Source organism: Schistocerca serialis, chromosome 4, assembly GCF_023864345.2.
Source record: "Schistocerca serialis cubense isolate TAMUIC-IGC-003099 chromosome 4, iqSchSeri2.2, whole genome shotgun sequence".
Classification (NCBI taxonomy): domain Eukaryota; kingdom Metazoa; phylum Arthropoda; class Insecta; order Orthoptera; family Acrididae; genus Schistocerca; species Schistocerca serialis.
The window spans coordinates 818,247,282-818,272,132 of record NC_064641.1 but is presented as its reverse complement, the minus strand read 5'-3'; the positions used below and the strand labels follow the sequence as shown (position 1 = coordinate 818,272,132).

General features: G+C 40.9%; 1 protein-coding gene across 1 annotated transcript in view; it reads right to left on the bottom strand.

The window, feature by feature from the left end:
* LOC126473410 (E3 ubiquitin-protein ligase HECW2-like) overlaps positions 1-24,851 on the bottom strand; it is a 210,555-nt gene that overhangs the window by 183,556 nt on the left and 2,148 nt on the right. Inside the window, exons 2-4 of the mRNA XM_050100432.1 lie at positions 22,997-23,528; positions 22,008-22,155; positions 10,889-11,093 (exon numbers count right to left, since the gene is read on the bottom strand). Of these exons, the coding sequence (XP_049956389.1) occupies positions 10,889-11,093; positions 22,008-22,155; positions 22,997-23,528 (885 nt within the window). The remainder of the gene's footprint in view (positions 1-10,888; positions 11,094-22,007; positions 22,156-22,996; positions 23,529-24,851) is intronic.

Below are 24,851 nucleotides of genomic sequence, written 5' to 3'. Positions count from 1 at the left end.
TAGAAGCAACTGAAAGGGTTGAAAATAAGTAAGTCACCAGGTTCAGATGGAATCCCAGTTCAGTTTTACAGGGACTACTCCATGGCATTGGCATATTACTTAGCTTGTGAGTCTTGCTCGGGTTGTTGTTGTGGTGGTCTTCAGTCCTGAGACTTGTTTGATACCGAGCGAGGTGGCGCAGTGGTTAGACACTGGACTCGCATTCGGGAGGACGACGGTTCAATCCCGCGTCCGGCCATCCTGATTTAGGTTTTTCGTGATTTCCCTAAATCACTCCAGGCAAATGCCGGGATGGTTCCTCTGAAAGAGCACGGCCGACTTCCTTCCCCATCCTTCCCTAATTCGATGAGACCGATGACCACGCTGTCTGGTCTCCTTCCCCAAACAACCAACCAACCAACCAACTTGTTTGATGCAGCTCTCCATGCTACTCTATCCTGTGCAAGCTTGGGTAGCTCAGAAGGTAGAGCACTTGCCCGCGAAAGGCGGAGGTCCCGAGTTTGAGTCTCGGTCCGGCACACAGTTTTAATCTGCCAGGAAGTTTCATTTTTGCACACACTCCAGTGCAGAGAGAAAGCTTGCTTAGCTCTGCTAGTACTTCATTTGTAAGCTAATGAACTGCTTTCCCCCTGGAGAATTCTTTACGAAAGCCAAACTAACAGGCAATTAACAAGTTCTACTCAGTTTTGAAATGACTGGAAAGAGTAAAATAAGTCTGTAATTAAACCTTGTTTGGTTATCTTGAACTATGCTCTAAAACACAATTGCGAAAAGACCCTGAGTGTCATCATGGCAGCAGCATTGTATGTTTATGTGTGTGTGTGTGTGTGTGTGTGTGTGTGTGTGTGTGTGTGTGTGTGTGTGTCTACTTTCTACTAGAAAAAGTCAGAGCTCAGAAGTCAGTGAACACTCTTTCCCATTACGTGTGTCTATGCACCACATATCAGTTTTATATAGGTGAGTTGTTGCCTTTCCCATATTTAGTGCATTGTTCCATCCAGAAATTTCCTTTATTGGTATGGTTGATTACAAAGATAGATTAAAGATAATATGAGGGTGGTTCCAAGAGTTCTCAGAATCACCACGAGAGGTCAGCGCTAGCGCAACGAGCTGTTCACGTGATATTCATTGGACTGTTGCCTGTAAACATGTGCCACATCAGTGTTCTTGGAAGAGAACTGTGCCGGTGATGTGGCTCTGTTGTTGTTCACACATAGTGATTTGCGAAGATGGAAATAATCGAGATTCGAGCAATGATAAGATATGAGAGCAAAGGACAGTCAAGCCGATTTCTAGAGTACACTGGGGACTCTGCTCCTTCACATTCAACTGTTGCCAAGTGGACAAATGAATTAAATTTGATCAGGAGAGCTTAGATGATGATCCACACAGTGGTCGGTCAAAATGCGTCACTACTCCAGAAATCATTGCAAAAGTGCACAAAATGGTCATCGGAAAAAAATTATGTGCAATATGGGTCCCGTAACTCTTGACACTGATCAAAAACACATAAGAATGGACACATCGGAAAATATTTGGCCCATTTTATGAGAAACGAAAAAGATTTTTTGCACCGGTTTGTGACCATAGATGAAACTTGGGTGCACTACTATACCTGGAGACAAAACAATAGTCAAAGCAATGGAAACATGCTGATTCTCTGCCACTAAAGAAAGCAAAGACAATTCCTTCAGTGGGAAAGATCATGGCATCAATGTTCTGGGATGCGAAGGTGATTCCTGTTGTAGATAATCTCCCCACTGGGCAAACAATTATTGGAGAATATTGTACCTGGACAAACTGCAACAAAAGACACGTGAAAAAGGGCCAGGTTTAGCATGGAAGAAAGTAGTCTTCCATCAAGACAATGCGCACCCGCACACACGTGCTGTGATCATGGCAAAATTACACGAAGTAAGGTGTGAATTGTTACCGCACCCACACTATTCACCTGATATGGCTCCGTCCAACTTCAATCTCTTCCCAAAACTGAAAATTTTTCTTGGTGGATGAAGATTCACTTCAAACGAAGAATGATAGCTGGAGTTGACAACTATTTTGCAGGCCTGGAGGAAACTCATTTTTGAGGTGGGATCAAGGCACTGGAACATTGTTGGACCAACTGCATTAATCTACAAGGAGACTACATTGAAAAATTAAAAAAGTTTCAGTGATGTAAGTACTTTTTTTTTCTATTCTGTTCCAAGAACTTTTCAAACCACCCTTCTACTATCAAGTCAACATTCTGCTAGGAATGTCATCACAGCAGAAAAGTTACCATCTGTAGCTTCTAGTGACATAACTCTGTGGTCTCCTCAGATGTTGTATTTCTGTAACAAATGTGTGTTGGTGGCACATGTAGTATCTGTAAAGGTAAAGCTAACACACTTGTATCTGGCTGTATGTTACTAGGTTTGGCGTTAGCCAACAATTTGAAAGTACCACCACTGCTACCAGAACCTTTCCCAGGGACTCAATTTTGTTTGGACTGCTATTTTTATTTGGTTTTTAATTAATAATTTTCAAAATAATGTTGGATTTATTGTTGAAGTGTTAAATTTTTGTAGCATATTGCATGTGTTTCGCTTTTTTAATAATAGATTGGAGGAGTTTACACTACTGATAATTATAGTTTCAACATTGACAATAGTTCTCTTCTGAATTAGATAAGAGCTCTTTTCCTTGCACAAAATACACCGATACCTTACTATATGACTGTTCTTTGTACAGCATTTAACTATAATGGCCTTTTCACGTTGTGGTATTTTTTCTTATTTATGGCCCATAACGTTTCATTACACACCCAGTGGTGGCACTCTGTTTAATTTGTTACACGTCCAGTAATGACATGAGACACTGTTTATATTCAGCTTATCTCTTCAGGTGGCTCTCCTGCATTTTGGTTATGTCATTACTTTATTTACCTTGCTATGAGAGAGGTGGGTACCAACCTGATCAAGCTTTCACTGAAGACAAGACAGGACTATTGGAAGTGAATGCCTGAAAGATCTTACATCTCAAAATGTGAAAAAAAAAAAAAAAAACAATTAACTTTGCTCCTTGGTGCTAATGCTGCATGTGAATTTAACCTAAAACTACTTTTATTATATCTTTCCAAAAATTCAAGGTGGTTTTAAAGAACTGAGCTAGAAACATTGTCTGTCACTTGGAGACCAAACAAGAAAGATTAGTAGTAGTATGGTATTCTGCCTTCTAGCAGATCTTGTCACTTCCACTTTTGTCTGTCCATAGCCTGTCTTTTCATGTCTGAATATTTGTCTCCTTTGATATTGTCCAGCATTTGATATCTTCCTTTTTCCTCTTCCCCTTTTTCCCTCCACCATTCCTTCTATTCCTTCCTTCAATAAACAGTCCCTCATCAAACACTGTCCAATCCAGTTCCGTTTTCTCTTTCTGATGACTTTCAGCATTTTTCTTTCTTCCCCAACTCTTCTTAATACTTCTTCATTCCTTAATCGGTCTTCCCATTTCACTTTTTCCATTCTTCTCCATATCCACATCTCTAGCGCCTCCAATCTTCTTCCATCTTCCTTCCTCAATGTCCAGGTCTCCGCACCATATAGTGCAATACTCCAGATGTAACATTTGCCAAGTCTTTTCCTCAGATCTTTGGTTAGTGGTCCACAATGTAATTTCTGTTTCCTCTTCAATCCTTCTTTTGCCATTGAAGTTCTTTTTCTAATTTCTGCGGAGCAATACATATCATTCATTATTACACTTCCCAAGTAATTGAAGTTACTCACTTGTTCTATTTCCTCTCTCCCTATTTTCATACAGCATTTTCTCCCCTTTCCTCCAATTACCATGCTTTTTGTTTTCTTCTTGTTAATCTTCATTCCATATTCTTCTAATTTTGTGTTTAGACCGTCTAACATTTGTTCCATATTGGATGACTAAAATTATTTTAGGAGGCTAGTTTAAAAATTACTTTTGCCCAGAAATAAAAATTAAAAAAAAACGGAAGGACAATAACTTAAGCAATAAGGCATTGCTTATTTTGGATAATTCTCCAGGGCATCTGGCTAATTTATCTGAATTAGCTGATGATGTGTAGATTATCTTCACAAAAATACAACAGCTCTACTCCAGCCAGTGGATCCGTGTGCAATAGGCACTTTTTAAGTCCTCAATGAAGAAGGCAGGGCTAAAGTATCTTGAGGAGTAAACTCAGCCATTGTCTGTTACAAAATGCTGCTAAATGAGACACAAAGCAAAGTGAAGCAGGCAACTTTGCACCAAAATTTGGAACTGAGCCAATCCACTAAAGTGGAAAGAGAGGATGGCAGAATATAATAGTCATTGATTTTTCATATCAATGTCCATCAGTAGATTAAAACAGTTTCTAAATTTATGAGCTAAAGACCATATTATTTTATTAAAAACTTGGAAAAGATCCAATTAAATTTTTAAGAATCTGTATCAAAATTATTGATTCATTATATAGATTTTTGCTTTATGGCCAACTTTTATGGAAATCATCTAGGCCTTAAAGCGAGGTATCGGTGTACTTTAATTTCAGAATTTATCTATCCCTTGTTTTTGCTTCTTTTCAATCTTACTCCTGTTTTTTGAACAGGAATGCTCTAGGAATATGTTTAAGAAAGAGTTAAATTTACCTTCTACTTTGAGTTTCTTGCTAGCATTCTTCCTAAATTTCTTTCTAAACACTATGATTGAGTTGTTGTTAACGATTCTATGATACAATATTTTTCTTTTGTGTTGTGTAGCCAGTATATTTCATTATTAACATTGACCATCATGACTATTGATTTGACAGCTAAATCAGTGTAGGTTGTTGGACCATAAAACAAAACTCAGTGGTTGTTGCACTTCTTTCAATCCTCGTAGTGAATTTTACTGTGGAAATTAAACTACTGCTGGACATCAACTCTAGGTGTCCTTAGTAGTACTATCTGACAGAGAAATGACACTAAAGACTTTATAAATAATGTTCTCCATTTAATTTTGCATAACACCATTCAAATGGTTTCTAGGTGCTCTCTGAAGCTTAAGATACTTCCTGTTGGTGACCTGTAAACTGCAACCTTTCTACAAAAAACAGTATCATATGCAGACAATTCACAGAGCTCCCGATATTGTCGACTAGATTTTTATAACCCTAAGTCCAATCATAAATTTTGTCTGCTACTTCATGGGCTCATATTTTGTTTGAATGCCTTCCGGAAGTCAAGAAGCATGGTATCAACCTGGGTACTATTGTGAGTGGTGAGTTTGGTCTATGGACAAATGGAGTGATCAGAGTTTCACAAGATATTTATTTATGGAATCTATGTTGATTCCTATAAAGGAGATTTTCACTTTCCATACAGATTTTAATGTGTGAGCATAAAACAAGATATTTATACATTCAATCATCAAATAGTACAGGACTTAAATAATTGTATATCACCAGTTGGTATTTCCAAGGCATTTGATTGTGTAGATCATGATACTCTCTTGGAAAAATTCCATGTTTTATGGAATTGATGGCTTTACACACAGCCCGTTTGAATCTACTTAAACAGAATGTAAAAAGTTGTGATGAATAATTCAAACGACGTCGGAAAGGTTGAAAATTTTAGTGAGTTGGGAAAAATCACAAATGGAGTCCCACAAGGTTAAGTTTGGAGCCCACTTCTTTCCCTATACAGAGTGAACGTTAATAAAAAGTGACAAACTGCAGGGACAAATTCCTGACTGGAAATGGAAGAAAAAATGTACTGTGAACATGGGTCCAGAAATGCATCATTGCCATGGTAGATGCTGCTGATGAATGCCATGTGTTCCTTGTGTGTTGCTGGCTGTGAGATTGATGGCAGCGTACTGGAAGCAACACAATGGACCGATATTCATTTCAGGAACAAAGTGAGATGGTCTTTGTGTATGTCTAATCAGGTGGAAATGGTTGAGAGGCAGCACGGCTATACCAAAACTAGTACCCTCACAGACACCAACCATATCACACAACATTTCAAGCCCTTTTTGAGTGTTTGTGTGATAATCAATACTTTCAGATAGATGAATAGGCAGGGGACGGGCAGACTGTGCCTACACCAGATGTGGAGGATATAGAGACACACCGTAGTACAAGCTCCAGGCAAGTGGCTTGCCAACATAAACCTATCTCTATCTGGCAACATTGGATTCAGCTGGCAGCAACAGCACACTGATGATGAATGTGAGTTGCAGGGATTCACAAGCTTTCTACCACTGTCTGCCTCCTGCCCTGCCATCACAAACCCAGAACAGTGTCTAGCTTATAAGGCATCACTGCAGTCTATAGTTCCAGTGACCTTAAATTGAAAGTTGTTTGTGTTATCGGTAACGGTACAATATTTTTGTTAGTAGCTAGTTTTGTAATGGAAAGAAATAAAAGGTATTCATATGATGTGAGCTATAAATTGAAAGTAGTAGTATATACAGAAAAACATGGAAACAGAGCAGCTAAGCGGAATTTTGGCCCTCCATCAACAGGAAAAAAAAAACCATTCATGATTGGCGTGCTATTAAAGAAGAACTGAAAAAAATGAGGAAGACTAAATGTGCAAATAGAGGACTGAATCCAAAATGTCCAAGCCTAGAAAATGATGTATTGAAATGGATTTAAGGACCCCATCAAAGTGGCATTAGAATTAACGCAAAAATTATTCAAATACATGCTCGTAAGCTAGCGCTACAATGGAACTTAACGGAAATTAAGTTGGAGTTAGTTTGTGCTACACGTCTTTGAAACATCATGGACTTAGCATGTGATCCAAAACTAACATATCTCAGAAAATGCCACAAGGGTATGAAGAGAAAATATTATCTTTCCATTGCTTTACTATTCAACATTGAAAGAAAACCAGTGTGGAACTAAGCCATATAGCAAATATGGATGAAACTCTTGAGGCATTTGATGAACTGAGTAACAGAACTGTTGCCATGAAAGGTGCTAAAACTGCAACTACTAGGGCTACAACTTAAATAGTGGCAACAATGTATTCACAACCGATACAAAAGAGTTACATGTTTGCACACGTTACTGGCCTTCAAAGTAGTCACCAGCGTTGTGTGGAACCCATTGCCAGCGATGTGGAAGGCGTAGTATATTAGCAGAGTCCTATCTGTTGATGGTGCGAATGGAGCGGTCTACTGCCTGTCGAATGTCTGGAACAGTTCTAAAGCGAATGCCATGAAGTGGTTCCTTCATCTTCGTAATCAAATTAAAGTCACAAGGACTTAAGTCTGGGGAGTATGGTGGATGGTACAGTACTTCCCAGTCCCATCGACCGAACAGAGCAGCCACAGCTTGCGCTGTGTACAGCCACGCATTGTCATGCATAATGATGGGTGGGTTGCAGGTGATCCTCCAAAAATGAACAGTGCATTGATGGTCTACCAGGAGGAATGTAATGTGTTAGGATAACACCATCACAGTTGTACATGAGAATCACCATAACTCTAAACCACTCCATTCACACCACCAACAGAACAGGCTCTGCTAATGGTATACTACACCTACCACATCACTGGCAACGGGTTCTACACAATGCTGTGACTACTTTGAAGGACAGTAACAGATGCAAACATGTAACTCTTTTGTATCGGTTGAGAATAAATGGTTGCCACTATTTAAGTTCCAACCCTCGTATAAAAATAAGTGGACATGAAAAATGCACCACACTGTTGTTCTTTCATGTTGTGCTGATGGTACTCAACTTAATCCAGTGATCATTTTCATGTTTAAAACAATGCCAAAACATTCTGAAATACTGCCAGGTGTGACATGACAAAGGTTTGATGGATGAAGCTGGTATGCAGTTATGGATTAACAGAGAAGGGGAGAGAAGGAAAAGTGCTTTATTGAAGAAGAGTTCTCTTCTTGTGCTAGATCAGTTTAGTGGTCATTGGGGAAAAAAACAACAGTGAAAGAGAAATTGAGGCAGGGAAATACAGAGCTTACTGTTATTCTGAGAGAACTTGTACTTCACAATTGCAACCTCTTGATGTCTTGACAAATAAACCATTTAAAGTGTATATGGGAGAGGAATGGAACAAATGGATGAAACCCAACATGAATTCGCACCAAAGGGAGCTTTAAAATGACCTACAATCAAACAAGTGTGTCAGTGGATAAAACAGTTGTGGTTTAGAGAAAGAGAAGACATTATTGTTAAATCTTTCAAGAAGTTAGGCATAAGTGATGCTCTCAAGGCCAGTGAAGACCATCTTATACACTCCTGGAAATTGAAATAAGAACACCGTGAATTCATTGTCCCAGGAAGGGGAAACTTTATTGACACATTCCTGGGGTCAGATACATCACATGATCACACTGACAGAACCACAGGCACATAGACACAGGCAACAGAGCATGCACAATGTCGGCACTAGTACAGTGTATATCCACCCTTCGCAGCAATGCAGGCTGCTATTCTCCCATGGAGACGATCGTAGAGATGCTGGATGTAGTCCTGTGGAACGGCTTGCCATGCCATTTCCACCTCGCGCCTCAGTTGGACCAGCGTTCGTGCTGGACGTGCAGACCGCGTGAGACGACGCTTCATCCCGTCCCAAACATGCTCAATGGGGGACAGATCCGGAGATCTTGCTGGCCAGGGTAGTTGACTTACACCTTCTAGAGCACGTTGGGTGGCACGGGATACATGCGGACGTGCATTGTCCTGTTGGAACAGCAAGTTCCCTTGCCGGTCTAGGAATGGTAGAACGATGGGTTCGATGACGGTTTGGATGTACCGTGCACTATTCAGTGTCCCCTCGACGATCACCAGTGGTGTACGGCCAGTGTAGGAGATCGCTCCCCACACCGTGATGCCGAGTGTTGGCCCTGTGTGCCTCGGTCGTATGCAGTCCTGATTGTGGCGCTCACCTGCACGGCGCCAAACAAGCGTACGACCATCATTGGCACCAAGGCAGAAGCGACTCTTATCGCTGAAGACGACACGTCTCCATTCGTCCCTCCATTCACGCCTGTCGCGACACCACTGCAGGCGGGCTGCACGATGTTGGGGCGTGAGCGGAAGACGGCCTAACGGTGTGCGGGACCGTAGCCCAGCTTCATGGAGACGGTTGCGAATGGTCCTCGCCGATACCCCAGGAGCAACAGTGTCCCTAATTTGCTGGGAAGTGGCGGTGTGGTCCCCTACGGCACTGCGTAGGATCCTACGGTCTTGGCGTGCAGCCGTGCGTCGCTGCGGTCCGGTCCCAGGTCAACGGGCACGTGCACCTTCCGCCGACCACTGACGACAACATCGATGTACTGTGGAGACCTCACGCCCCACGTGTTGAGCAATTCGGCGGTACGTCCACCCGGCCTCCCGCATGCCCACTATACGCCCTCGCTCAAAGTCCGTCAACTGCACATACGGTTCACGTCCACGCTGTCGCGGCATGCTACCAGTGTTAAAGACTGCGATGGAGCTCCGTATGCCACGGCAAACTGGCTGACACTGACGGCGGCGGTGCACAAATGCTGCGCAGCTAGCGCCATTCGACGGCCAACACCGCGGTTCCTGGTGTGTCCGCTGAGCCGTGCGTGTGATCATTGCTTGTACAGCCCTCTCGCAGTGTCCGGAGCAAGTATGGTGGGTCTGACACACCGGTGTCAATGTGTTCTTTTTTCCATTTCCAGGAGTGTATATGAAGAGAACCACGATGACGACAAAGAGGAAGAGGAAGAGGAAGAAGGATGTTCAGGTTCAGTTTTCAGGGATTTAAAAGGCCAGTTTTTTCACCCATGAGAGATTGTATTTTTAACCAGGAGATCTGAGAAAAATCCGGGAATATTTTTTTCCTTGTCCGAGTATACACCCTGTAAAAGGAACAGTCATGATTAATCTGTAGAAAGTCATTGTACCTCATTGATAAGAGTGTACAGAGTACTTAGGGATAAGTGCATGAGGTGTAAAATCAGATATCAAATTATCATGCCACACATCTTACAAGCCTGCATAAACAGCCTGACTCACCCAATTTCCTTGAGAATCCCACTACACTGTGAGCCACTATTAAACGAGACCTTGCTGAGCCTACTAAGCAGAATAAGGCGGGTCTGTTACAATTTCACTTAAAATGGACATTTTACTAGCTCTTCCTTAGCCCACAGCAGAGAAAGAGGCATGTCCAACAATGACTTCATTACTCCTAAGTCACACACAGGTTCCTCACACAAACCACAGGCATTCACAACTTCCATTTACAATTACCTATGAATAAATGTATTTAATTGGATAGACAAAAAATCTACTCACCAAGCAGCAACAGCACACACACATAAAAGACTGTTGTAATTGGCAAGCTTTCGGAGCCAGTGGCTCCTTCAGGCAGAAGAGTTGAAGGGGAAGGAAGAAGGGTGGAGAAAAAGGACTGGAGAGGTCAACCTTTTGCCTGAAGAAGGAGCCACTCGCTCCAAAAGCTTGCTTATTACAACAGTCTTTTATGTGTGTGTTCTGCCGCTGCTTGGTGAGAAAATTTTTTACCTATCCAATTAAATAATTCTATCAATAATTGATTGTTTTTGTTGTTATATAGGAATAAATATATATATCAGAAGAAATCGCATGCTTTTTGTCAAACTGCAGTCCTCATCAAACCATCTTCTTGCAGCTGTTTAGGGTATTCAACATACATATATGTTGCCCATCATCACAATGGTTTATGAAGTTTGTAACAAGACAACAAAGTAAATAAAACATATGGTGGTACTATGTAAAGATCAGCCAAAGCTGTCTCGGCAGAAGAATAAACGAATTTGAACTTAGGTGATGGAAAGTAAGAACGATCAGTCATGAAACAATGACATATATTAAAATTACATATTGGCATAAAATCTGACAGTGGCACTCTGTTAAAATGCTGAACTAACCGCATTCATGTGCAGTATTGAGAAGAAATCTGGTCGTGTGATGAATTTGACAGCAGGCATTTGATGTATTGCTTCTGCTGGTGTCACGTGTGGAGTTCCACTGCTAGTGCTTGCACCAGCTTCTGCCTGAGACATGTCAGAGCTGCAACCAGCCTCATCCGTTTCTGGCCTTCGTGATGTGATGGTCCTGCGAATGCTCTGATACCTGCAATAAAATGAAATTGCATGTAGAACACATCCACTCTTCCTCCTTCATTCTCCATAACTCTGATTTGGATGTGCTGAATGAAGAAAATTGATACTGCATTTTCTCAAGAACCAGTCATCGAGATCAGTGGTTCATAATCTTTTTCAACTCGGCACCTATATTGCTGGGTTGCAAAGTCTGCTGCCCCTTCCTGTATCCATGTTATCACCAAAATTCTTCAAAGTTCAAACTCAGAGTTATGTCCTAAACAAACCTTTCTAAGTATCCAACATTACCACCATAACAGCTGAAAAACTGGATAAGTTTATATGCTGGATAACTTTATATTCTGATTAATCAAATTCTCTCATGTCCAAAATACATTTTGTAATGTTTTCAGTGAATTTTTTCAGTTTGCTTTTTTGAGAGTGAATCATAGATTTCATAATACTGAACATGTTTTTATAAAATTTGATGTTTTAAACACCATATAGTGGAGATGCTAAGTCACAGGCAGGCACAAAAAAGTGACTGCTAAATAAGTAAGCAGCGTCTGGCTTCAGCAGCCAGAGACAGCGGTCGTGTGTGTGTGTGTGTGTGTGTGTGTGTGTGTGTGTGTGTGTGTGTGTATTGCATTTGCATGAATGTGTTAATATATGTTTTCTAATTCAGAAGAAGGCCTTTTGGCAGAAAGCTTACTTGTTTAGCAGTCTTTTTGTTGTGCATGTCTGCGACTCAGCATCTCTTCTATATGGTGAGTAGCAATCTAAACCTTTTCACAATATTGGCATACCATCCTGGATTTTCCATTCCAGAATATCTTATTGCTGCAGAACATTAAGTCATTTCAGGCTCTGAGACTATGTTTAATTTCATTTTAGGTGGGCTGGAATGTGGGCTCATCCCGGCGGTACTGCGGTGCTGGGTCACCATGTGACAATGCTGAAGGAATCCCCCAGCACTCTGTCATGAGCCAAAAATGAGTTTAAAATTCTGGTCCTAGTGAAAATCACCAAAGATGTATTTTAATCAGGTAAGTCATGGATGGGAAAGGCATTTTTGGGGAAGGATAAATAATTCAAACATAAAATACCATCACATCAATGAAAATAATGCATTTTTGAAAATATAATATAATTTGATGGATAAAAAATCTACTCACCAAACAGCAGAGAGGGAAAACATATTTAAAAGTTAAGGAAATGTGCACGCTTTTGGAGCCAATGGCTCCCTCTTTTGGCAGAAGGATAGAAGGTGAAGAAACAGGGATGAAGGATGCAGTGACACATGCATGTACTTCCAAAAGGCTGCGCATGCTGCAGTACTCTATATCAGCTGTAGGGGGTGCCTCAGATTTTTGTGTGTGTGTGTGTGTGTGTGTGTGTGTGTGTGTGTGTGAGTGAGAGAGAGAGAGAGAGAGAGAGAGAGAGAGAGAGAGAATCACTGTCAGAGCCTGCAAAGGACCCCTGTCTACGTAAGGCTAGCTGAGCCGAGTTACACTCAGCCTCAGTTTTCTATGTGTATTGCCACAGCTCTTTGTGTATGTAATTAGTTCCGGCTAAATGTTACTTAAATACAGTGTTCAAGTTGTTAATGCTTCCATAGAATAAAGTTGTGTTCAGTCTACTGTCCTGTTGTACGTATACTTAATTACAACGTAATTGGCGATGAGTGTGGTCCTGTTCTCTGTGCAAGTTTCTACTCTGGTTGGTCTTCCATTTATTCTCATGGTGCCTGATGATGGTGTTACAGAGGACATTTTATGTCAGTTGGTCTAACAGTAAGAATCATTGGTGATGAGTGTGGTCCTGTTCTCTGTGGAAGTTTCTACTGTTGTTGGTCCTCTGATTATTCTCACAATGGCTGATGATGTTACGGAGGAAATTTCACGTTGGTTGGTCAAACAGCAAGAATCATTCGCCATGGCATTGCATCACCAATCACAGGTGCTGGGCAACTAAACTAAGGTACTTCAGTCATTGACTTCTGTTTTGTCTATTCGGCTTGCTCCTGCATCTGTGTCTCCCATTGTTTTGCTTTCTGCAACCCCCATTGTTCTTCTGCCTCCCTTTTCTACACACGATGAGTCTGTTGAGGGATGGGACACATAAGAGAAATGTCTGCGACAATGCTTTCAAGCTTTTGTGATTGCTGATACTATTTTATGTCGTGCCTTGTTCCTTTCATTGATATTGCCAAGAATGTATAGATTCCTATGTCAGCTTGCCCCTTTGCAGTATCCATCTTCTTTAACATTTGACCAAATGTATGAACTTCTTCCAGAATATTAATTTAAGTGCACCCATGTTACTGCATCTCGAATTGAGTTTTACCACTGTAGGAAGCATGGGCAGCTGAATTCCATAGGTTAAGTCATTGTCGTCATTTTATGACCGATGTGCATAAAGATCTATATTCTGATCAGAGCATCATTCATGCTATCATTCAAGTAGCTCCAGATTGTGACATATGAGAGTGTGCCCTCCAGTGTGAAAATCCATCCCTCTCCAAAGTTTTAGGTACTGCACAGTCGTTCGAGGTGTCGCGAGCTGCAGGTGACCAAGAGCTGCGGGAAACGAAATTGAGTCATGGTGTGAGGTATCAGCAATCCAACCCTCACCTCCACACCACACTTCAGATAGTTTGCAGGGGGAATTGGTCACAGTGGCCTATATATGATCACAGTGTCAAGGTGGCTGGCCTCACTCCCAGCAGCAGCTGCACCAACAAGGTAAACAGGGCAGTAAACAGCAATGTTCACATTCTGTGCTCCTGTCCTGCCCTTATTGTTTTATTAAACATGAGTGCCCAGGCTGCACAAAATCTTGGGCTACCTGTCATAACTGCAACACAAAAGGTCACATTAGTTCTATTTGTAATGCAAAAACTGAGCACAATGATCCTGATGTGGATATGGATGTAAACATTGTATAGGCTATTTCTGTTGTGCCAAACAAGCTTTTCATTGATGTTTTTTGTAAAATTCTGCACATGCAAGTGAATACAGGAGCTATGGTAACCGTGTTAAACTCACAAACTTATATGGACCTGGGCTCCCCTCCACTTCTACCTGCGTTATGAAAGTTAGTAAATTACAAGAAACAGAGTATTCCTGTTCTTGGCCAAGTCTCTGCCCCAGTGACCTACAAGTCAGTAATCTGGTCACTTACATTTCTTGTTGTATATAACGCGCATACGGAGAATCTTTTTGGATTAGATGCTTTTAAGTTATTTGGTTTTACCATTTTAGATGAAGTGAATTTAGTGTCTGAACAAGTGCCGTATACACTGTTCGATACATTATGTTCTGAGTTTTCCTCTTTGTTCTCTCCTGGATGGGGGTGTGCCAAAAATTTTCACATGCTCATGACCATGAAATCTTCTGCTTGGCCTTGTTTTTTCTGGGTCCATCTGGTTCCAGTGGCACTCGGGTAACAAATCAAAGATGAATTCGATTGCCTTGCAGAATCCGGCATTGTTCAGCCTATTGGATCAAATGAATGGTCTACCACATTAGTTATAGTAATGAAACCATTGGGCTGGTTACACCTCTGCAGTGATTTTAAAGTTGCTGTGAATGCACAGTCTGTAGTGGATACGTACCCAATACCATGTCCAGACAAATTCTTTGCGAAGTTAGCAAAGTCAAGTGGTCAACATTTGTCAAAAATTGACTTGTCAGATGTCTATTTACAGCTCCCATTGGTTACGGAATCACGACATTTGTTAGGTGGCAATACCTCTTTCGGACTGTATCAATATTTGTGGTTGCCTTTTGGAGTCACCAGCACTCCTGGTATTTTTCAACATTTTTTGGGACAACTTACAGCATCTTTCCTGTGTTGTGCAAACTCTTTGGATGACATTTCCGTTGCCTCCAATGTACAACATTTAAAAAATCTCCATACTCTCTTTTCCTAAGCAGCCAGGTTGAAGTGTAATTTAGAGAAAGTAAGGTTTTTAAACCTTCTGTCATTTATCTTTGGTTTGAAGTTTCTTGCAAGGGTCTCAAATCCCTACATCGACACATTTCTGCTATTGTGTCACTTCCATGCCCCATGTCAGTCAAAGAACTTCGGGTTTTTCTAGGCAAAGTCACCTACTACCATAAATTTTTGCCTGGGGCAGCGACAATTTTGCAGCTGTTACATGTGTTGCTGCACAAAGGGACACAGCTCCACTGGTCATCAGCTTGTGAAACCACATTTTGCACCATTAAGACAATGCTGCAGTCTGTATCCTGCTGAGTGACATACCAACCAGGCTTTTATTTGGTTCTTGCGATGGACACTTCACAGTACAGGCTGGGGGTGATACTGTCTCGTAGGTTTCCCGTTGGCTCCATGCGAGGTATTGCTTATGCCTCAAAAATGCTGACTTCTGCTCAAACGAGATACTCTCAGATAGAAAAGGAAGCTTTGGCCATTGAATATGATGTGAAGAACTTCCCTGTTTTTCTCTATGGTGCCAAATTCTTCCTGGTCACCGATCACAAACCACTGGTTTTCTTATTCAGACCTTCTGCATCGTTACCAGATAAAGCGGCACATCGCATTCACCATTGGTGTCTTTTCCTTTCATGTTACAACTAAGAGATTCATTTCTGTTCTGTGAATCAACATGCAAATAAAAATGCCTTGTCCCACCTGGCAGCTGGTCCGGAAGCAGGATTTGATCAGTTGGAATTGCTTTGTTTTCCACATTGATGTCACCACACAGCATGTGGTTGATGGTTTTCCTGTATTAGCATATGGGTTGTGAAGGCTGTATCTTCAGATCATGTTTTGTGGGAGGTCATAACATTTGTACAACATGGTTGGCTGGATTCATCAGACGCCTCTTTAATTACTACATCTTTTGACAGCAGTTGTCTGTTGTGCATGGTATTCTGCTTTTGGACATGGATCATGTGGCCCCTCAGGTAGTGGTCGCCTCAGAGCTTTGTTTGGGGGTTGTTAGTTTATTACATGCAGATCATTGGGGTGTACCATGCACAAAAGCATTGACCTGTCAACATGTGTTTTGGCCCAGCTTGTACGGTGGCGTTACCTGCCTTGTTGTCTCCTATTCACGGTGTGCAACGCATCAAGCAGTTCACCAGGCATCATTGTCTCCTTGGCCGATGCTGTCACGTGCATGGGACCATGTACATGTGGATTTCGCTGGTCCCTTTCTCAACACTTATTGGCTGTTGGTTGTTGTCGCATATTCTCATTTTCCGTATGTTGTTCATTGTGTTTTCACAGCCACAACTGCCACCACTGCAGCCTTGTCAATTTTTTTTGTTTCTTTTTTTTTCTTTCGTTAGTGTCCAATAATGGTCCACAATTTTCAGAACAAGAGTTCGCAGCATTTTGCAATTCCCATGGTATCTGTCATATCATCGCCCCACCATTCCATCCACAATCTAATTGTGAGGAACACCCAGTGTGAATGTTCAAAACTCAGATGAAAAAGTATATTGCCAACTCTTCGTCTGACACTGCCTCAGATCTGTTTCTCTCCTTGTAGTGTTTCCTGTCGTTTGGCGAGAAGAGTCTAGTGGAGCTGCTTCATGGGTACCAGCTAAGGACACTACTACACCTCTTCTAGCCAGATGCGGCTGTCTGGGTGCGCGGTTTTGGACGTCAGCCTGGATGGATTCCAGCTATCATCGCCAGATGCTGTCTGGTGCGCAGTTTTTGAACGTCACCCTGGACGGATTCCATCTGTCATTGCCAAATGCTAGGGGCAGCATCTCTGCGACATCTGCATGGAGGACAGACTCTGCTTGGGGTCACCATGTGGATGCCAGGCACTCCCCGACGTCATACCGTTGCTTATAAGCTCATCCATATCAGATGTCACATCAAATGCTGCTTCCGGTTCGCCACTCCTGTGCAGGTGAGGGCATCCATCCTCGGTGGCTGAACAAGCAGTTCCTCTATTGCTCTAACACCATTGTCAGAGATTCTGTGACATATTCCTGAGCAACTGCTGATACCAGTATCACCAGCACCATGAGCACCATTACCAGAACCAATGCCTGAGGTCGATATGGAAACATACCTGGCATCGCCATATGGTCTGACACGGGAAAACAAGAACAGTGTGTGTCGACACTGGAAGCACTTCAGAGCATACACCACCTCAGCCAGAGCCCAGCGGGTGAGGAGCACAGCATGGATGTCTCGATAATCCATGATCTCCCTATGAGAGGAGGAAAACAGTGACCTGTGTGTGTGTGTGTGTGTGTGTGTGAGTGAGAGAGAGAGAGAGAGAGAGAGAGAGAGAGAGAGAGAGAGAGAGAGAGAGATATATATCACCATCAGAGCCCGCCATGAGCCCCAGTCTATTAAAGGCTTGCTGAGCTATGCTTAGCCTCGGTTCTCTATTTGTATTACTACAGCTCTTTGTGTATGTAATTGGTTCCTGCTGAATGTTACTTAAATACTCCTTTCAAGTTGTTAATGGTTCTGTGCAATAAAGTTGTGTTGTTCAGTCTGCTGGTTGTGTTGTATACTTATACCTAATTAGAACGGAGGAAAAAGGACTGATGAAGTTTAGGAAATGGTAAGATTTACAGAAAAGTCACCCAGAACCCTGTGTTAGGGGAGACTCACTGAATGAAATGAGAAGAAAAGACTGGTTGTTGGGGGCTGCACCAAATGAGATTTGAAAAACCTCATTTGGCACAGTCTCCAACAATCAGTCTTTTCTTCTCATCCCATCCAATAAGTCTCACCTGACCTGCGCTTCTGGGTGATTTTTCCATAGCTCTCCTTCCTTCCTAAACCAACGGTCCTTTTCCTTGATCCCTCTTCCTTCCCCTTCATCTCTTCTGCTACAAGGAGGAGACACTGGCTCCAAAAGCTTGCACATTTCCTTAACTTTTATATGTTTTTTCTCCTGCCACCCCTTGTGAGTAGAGATTTTTATCTACCCAATTATATTAAAATACTGTCGGATATAGAAGTAGAATATAAAAGAAAATTAAAGGTGCATGTTAATATTTCATGATTAGAAGACTAATGTCTAATGCAAGTACAATGAAATTCAAATAAATATAATAATAGTAGCATTTGTTAAATTAATCAAACGAATCTGTCATCAGTGGTTCTCTTGTACCTGTTCCTAACTTTGTGATATTTGGTTCTGTCTTCACTACTCTGAATCACGGGCCACTCATTTCACTTTGTTTATTTCATTTGATGGGAGCTACTACACTGCACAAAAGTAAGTAGATGGAAAAGTTAAAATGAGCAACTTTACTTCTTGACGCAGAAGAGGATTAGGAGTTTTTTACTTTCAAACAGAAACATTTCTAGCCATGTCGTTGAAAACATGTTTGCTTTGGAATCGTCTTTCAAGTTAGCCAACTGCTCTTGAAAGCTTGGATGAAATCATCTTGCAACCACTGAATCCTCATTGATATTCTAAGGGCACCAAGTTTTCATGTCTTCTTGGGCTTGTCTTAAGTGTAAGCAAGAAGTATTCAAGTCAGCATCTGAAAGTGTCTCAAAGTTTGTGCTAACCTAAGTTAATAGTTTGCTTCAATTCATTACATTCCCAGACTTTCAGCTGTGGGGCACCATCTTGGATTTTAAGAATGCAATGTGCTTCCTCAGCCTCATCTTTGATCAGAGGTTAATATGGTTACCATACCTCCATGATTTAAAATGTATAAAGGCACTAATCATCTTGAAATATCTTAGCAGTAAGAACTGGAGACCAGATTGGTCCTGTCTGTTCACATTCTATAGAACTTTTGTCTGCACCCGATATGACTATGGCAGCATAATGTATGGCTCAGCGAGACCCTCCTAATTAAAGATACTGGATGCTGTCTGCTGTGCAAGCATTGGACTGGTGACAGGAGCCCTCCAACCCAGTCCAATGCCTAGCCTCTGTGCAGAGATTGGTGAGCTGCCTCTTACCATTTGGTGATAACTGCTCATGGTGCAACTTGTACACAAAGTGAGGTTCCTTTCAAAACATTCTGTTATTGATATTAGAGCTGAACAATCCATACTAGGTTTACCAGTCACCAGGCAACTAAGCCCTTTCTTGTCTATCTAAAGCCACTTGGTGCAGTAGGCGTATCAGTTCTTAAACAGGGATGGTTGAAGGGCCCACTCTTTACCTGGACATGATGGAGTAAAACAAGATCAGTTCTCTGCCGGTAGTTTTAAAAAAGGTTTTTAAAAGAACTCTTATTGAAATATTGCAAACACATGTTGGTTTATACCAACAGATAAAAGCTAGGGGACAATGTTGGGTATTCTATTATGTTCCTCGCTTTGTCATTAAAATTCGCCTACAAAGGCACTTCTCTTTGTACCATGCAGAGCTGTGGGTCTTCAAGAAGACACTGGAGCACATATGACTTCTTGATGGATGGACGTCTTTTGTTTGCATGTACTCTCTTGTGCTCTGCTGGTTATTCAACAATGTTCCCAGCAAATAGGGTAGTTCAGATGGTCCAAGACACTATCCACCTCCTGCACAGGCATAAGGAAGAGGTGGCCTTCCCTGTGTCTCTGGGCACATGGGAACTGAGACGAACAGAAAAGCTGACAAAGCAGTGAAAGCAGCCCAGCCTACCAGAAAAATACCGCAGTTCACCCTAACATCCCACTACAGGCTATCGTGTCATGGGTAACAAAGATAGTGTTCGCTGAGTGGGAAAGACAGTGGCTTGAAGCAGCCAACAACAAGTTTTGGTCAGTCAAACCAATTATTCAACCATGGTGTACTTCCTTTTGAGCTCCAAGGAGGAGTGAAGTGGTCCTCATGTGGCTCTGTATCAGACACTGCCCAATGACACAAGCTTATCTCTTGCAGCATGAAGATCCATTGGAAATGCGATTGGTTTCAATGCATTTTTGGGTGGCTGGCTGTCCTATCATTTCTGCAATCAGCCAGTCATCTTAATGCCATTAACATAATTAATACTGTTAACATATGACAATAGTATGAGTAGATATACCGGAGATTGTATCTGAAACTTTTTGTGGCAGTGGCTGTAATTGTATGACCTCTGCTTTTCGTTGAGAAAGGGTGCTGATGACCAAGCTGTTTAGTGTCCAACTGTTTTAAGTCCATTCAGCTTAAGTTGTTTGTGTGGAGGTTCAGTTTGGCAATGAATGAAGATAGTACACCTTCAGCCTTAAAGAAATTCATTTGTCTCCCCAGAGTTCTGAGTTGACCTCAATAACTCTGACTTTGTCGAATATATCTAAATTAAAGGCAATGCTAATACATCCTAATTAGTTTGCATCACGAAGGCTTGGGCCAATTTGTCAGAGAAACTTGAGTACTATATTAAAACGTTCATAGAAACATCACAAATAATTTCCTCTTGACAGCCATGTCACCTTTGCAAAACCCGGTAGCTGAGTGGTCAGCGTGGAAGAATATTAATCCTAAGGGACCGGGTTTGATTCCCAGCTGGGTCGGAGATTTTCTCCGCTCAGGGACTGGGTGTTGTGCTGTCCTAATCATCATCATCATTTCTTCCCCATCAACGCGCAAGCTGCCAAATTGGCGTCAAATCGAAAGACCTGCACCTGGCAAACGGTCTACCTGACAGGAGGCCCTAGTCACACGACATTTACATTTTTTACCTTTGCATTTAGCAACAGACTTCTCATTTTTTCATCTTTCTCTTTACAGAACTTGTAGAAAAATCCGAATGCACTCTTTTTCCTGTATACAGCAGTTCTCTTATCTTGTAAGCAGCATCAATGACATACTGCAGAAATTCATGCAATTTCTCACTTAAATTTTTAGTGATGAGGTGCTGCCTCCGTATTACACAATGGATTACATTAACAATGGTTGTAGTTAATTTTAAAACTACTGTAAATTTGTGATATCAAGCTGCCATGGATGCAGGTCCATCAATTGCACATGCAAGTATGTTCACTGATGGAAGTTTTTTTTTTTTTTTTTTTTTTTTTTTTTTTTTTTTTTTTTTTTTTTTTTTTTTTGAAGATTCTTCCAATTCCTTGTATACAGAAGAACCTTTCATGCTGGTGGTCGAATGTCCAACACCCAACATGTCATTGTGATTAAATAAGCCAGTTTTAAGTTAACAGCAATGTTTAATTGTCTGTTATAGCCTGCTGATCATAAATTTGCGTTCTATACCCTTCAAGACACTAAAAAAAAAAATTTCCACTTAAAAGACCATCTCATTTGTTCCACTTGAACCTGTGCCATTACCAAATGAAATGATTTCATTGTGGCACAAGTGTCAGGCCCCATCACTATAGGGACAATTTCTTTAACTGTGGTGACTGTATGATATTTCCTACATTTTGCTATTACTAACGAAACTTTATAGGAGGAAGAGGCTTTTGCTTGTGCTGAGAATAGGTTTTACGAATAATTTTCCCATAGCGTTCAGTTTCTCAAACTTTTTGAAGCTTGGGAAACTGAAATTGCCTTCCATAATTTGTCAAAATGCAATTTTCCAAGGTGATTACTTCCTATTAAAAGCATCTATGAAGCCTTCTTGATTTGAAAAAGCCTTTTCACAAATGGATGAATACATATTTCAAATTTCATTTGAATATTGGTGGTACTTCTTTTTCGCAGCAATTGTGATAAAATATATTTACAAAATGCACTGGTTATGTCACTGCCTATATGCTACAGATTTTCACTGTGCTGTAGCTAATATAGGTGTAATGTACCACAACATCCACACAGCTTCAGCAGTTGCTATACTGATATTTCACTGTTGCTGAATAGTTGATCCGTGTTCAGTCACAATGAAAATGACCTCCTGGTGGGAGCCATAATACCCAGCTAGAGAGCCACTGAACTAGATTACAATGCACCTGACAAAGAACTATACATATTTACCTCATGATATGATATGATAAGAGGTGAAAGAGGATGTATAAGATGAAGAAATAGCATATCAAATAAACTATGAAATATTACCTCCGGTCCAACTGTTGTCTCTGCAGCTCATTACTGACAGGCCTGCTGCGGGAAGCTGACCCTGTTGTGGGGCGTTGCCAAGTTGTTGTCCTGTTCACATGGTCAATATAGAATATCCGACCGTGACTGTCAATACGAGCTTCCCAGTCTGTAGAAACAATAATACTGAGATATATTTGCCTGAAGTACAATGAGTATGGCACTCTTGCTACTACACAAGAATGACGAGTACATAACACATTTTTGAAACAAAAAAGTTCTCTAGGCGATATAATCTAGCCTCCGAACCACCAACTTACTTCTTTTGGATCATGTTCCACTCAAATGCATACATTAAATTTATTTTAATCCAGCTGAAAATAGCTCTGTAGTCTGATTTCTGGGGTCATGAAGCAAAAGTTAATTTCACAAAAAAGTGTTACCGAGATCTGTCAAGTTACTTTTACTGTATAAGAATTTTGTTACAACTTGCTTATACAGGAGATTGTCTCTCATTGTCAAGTGTGTGAAAAACTGAATAAACTAATATCCATGATCAATATCTGTCTCTCATTATCAAGTGTGTGAAAAACTGAATAAACTAACATCTATGATCAATATCTAATTATCATTCCCAATTACTTAAACTGTACTGAATTAGCGAATGGTTGGAAAGCAAAAGTTATAATTAGAAAAAATACACCCAACCCAAGTGCAGTTGCGTATCTGGAAGAACAATAGTGCATTTTGCGACTAATTGTGGTGTTGTATACATTCAGTGCCTTTGTTCCTGATTATCAGAAAAATATGATATACAAAGTTATATTTGATGTTATACCTTTTATTTACCAGTAGTGATCAAATAGCTCCATCTTTCCCTCCAAAGCATCTCACAATCACAGAGTAGTCTCATCTCATAATCAGATATGCAGTTCACTTGGTTTGGCTGTATCTGATGTTTCTCAGAAATAATATGTTAGTATTAATAGGAATAATTCACGCACACTTACAAGGTGGAAGAGGTTCCTCTTCTGAAGACAATTCAAGTCTCTGTGTCTTAGCAGACCTCTCAGGAATAGAAGGGAGACGAGTTGAAGACATGTGGCGTAATGGCAAAATTGTACATCCCTCTCCTAGCCTCTGATGATGCATAAACATTCCAGGCATCTCTGAAAGCTGATCACTATTCCCAGCTGATGTAGATGCTGAAGACTCTCGGGAACAACTCGGCCCTGGAATTGGTGTGGGTGAGGAAACACGTGCAGTGCCAGAACGAGTATCATCTGATGTTTGTGGATAATCCCTTGCTGTGGAGTCTTCATGCAGAGGAATCATCATAGGTTCACTGGCACGAGTTGGGCGTGCATGATGCGTTGGAGTCGGAGGGCACATGGGAATGTCTGATGCACCTGCAGCAACCACACGAGACAGAAGACGATTGTAAGGTCGAGCTGTTGCCGACATTCCAACGAACCTCTCACATCGTCTGAAGTCCTGCGATGGGTGTCCATGCAGCGTCGATGGCAGAGGTGGATGACTGACCTAGAACATGACACCATTAGGTTTCAAATTGCATACTGTACTCTGATAATTTCAGATTATTATATGTAGAGAAGTGCTGACTACATGTACCACAAGTAAGTCAGTAAATGATCATGTAATTATATCACACTATTTTTTTCTTACACTTTACATGTAATAACGATGGACAATAAAGAAGTTAACAGTCCATAAATATAACAGTTGTGGAAGTGACCTAACCTTCAAAAGAATGATACTGAACTTTAGAAGAGTAAAGACAGCATGCAGAGAGTTACCACTTACTGTGAGATACCAAACCAAAATTTCACGATTGACAGGAAACTGTGAGAGATAATGCAGTTGCTCAGAGAAAGAGGGAGAAGATGAAAGAAGAAAAGAAGAATGACCAACGAAGGCGGAAATAATTATAGACAAACACGTGCATTTATGTATGAAAAAACAAGCTGATAAATCTGAACCTTTCTACACTCTTAACTCTGTACCTTTTCATTGGTAACAAATATATTAATTAGTCCAAGAATACTAGAAGTATATATAGTAGTAGTCAGTAATATCTTACTAGTCTGTTTACAACAATACTAAACTAACTTAATTTTGTTGTCTGTTCTCATTAAAATTATTTATTTATTCCCACCTCACTTCATCCATCATTTGTTATCACAGTCAACTGTTACATATTCCTAGAAAGATTTCTGCACTGTATTAAATTCTCTCTCATTAGGTCTGCTGCATCTCACTTGAGCACAATTCGTTGGTACTCCTAATTAGTTTCTTAGCCTTGTTTCGTCCAAACTATTCTGTGTTTGTGCCAAATGGAGTAATTTGTATTAGTTGTTTGGTGTCGAGTGCTTGACAGTGAGATAATTAGTGTCCATGCATAAACAATTATATGGCTACAGCAAATAAATTACAAATATTACAATAATATTTTGAAATTAATAGTATTAAAATGATGGAAAAGGTACATCAAGGCATACAAAACGGTCTTAGATTTACAAATTAAAAAAAAAAATTTATTGTTGGTTCTGAATAAATTACTGTAGAAAGTGATCCTATATAACTTTTGGTAGGAGCTGAGAAAGCATGAAATAAGTGAGTGTCTTTCAATACAGATCACATTATCACTCAAAATAGACCACAAACCCCAGTCGAATTATGCACTATCCTCTGGTTAGAAAACTGGGAGCAGTCTTCACAATGTGACATACAGATTTGTTTGAACAGGTTCTTCACATTGGTGAATCCAGTCAGCAGATGGTGTAGTCATGTCTCAGAAGACAGTGCTCTATTTGGATGAGTGAGGAACACTTAATCCCAACCACT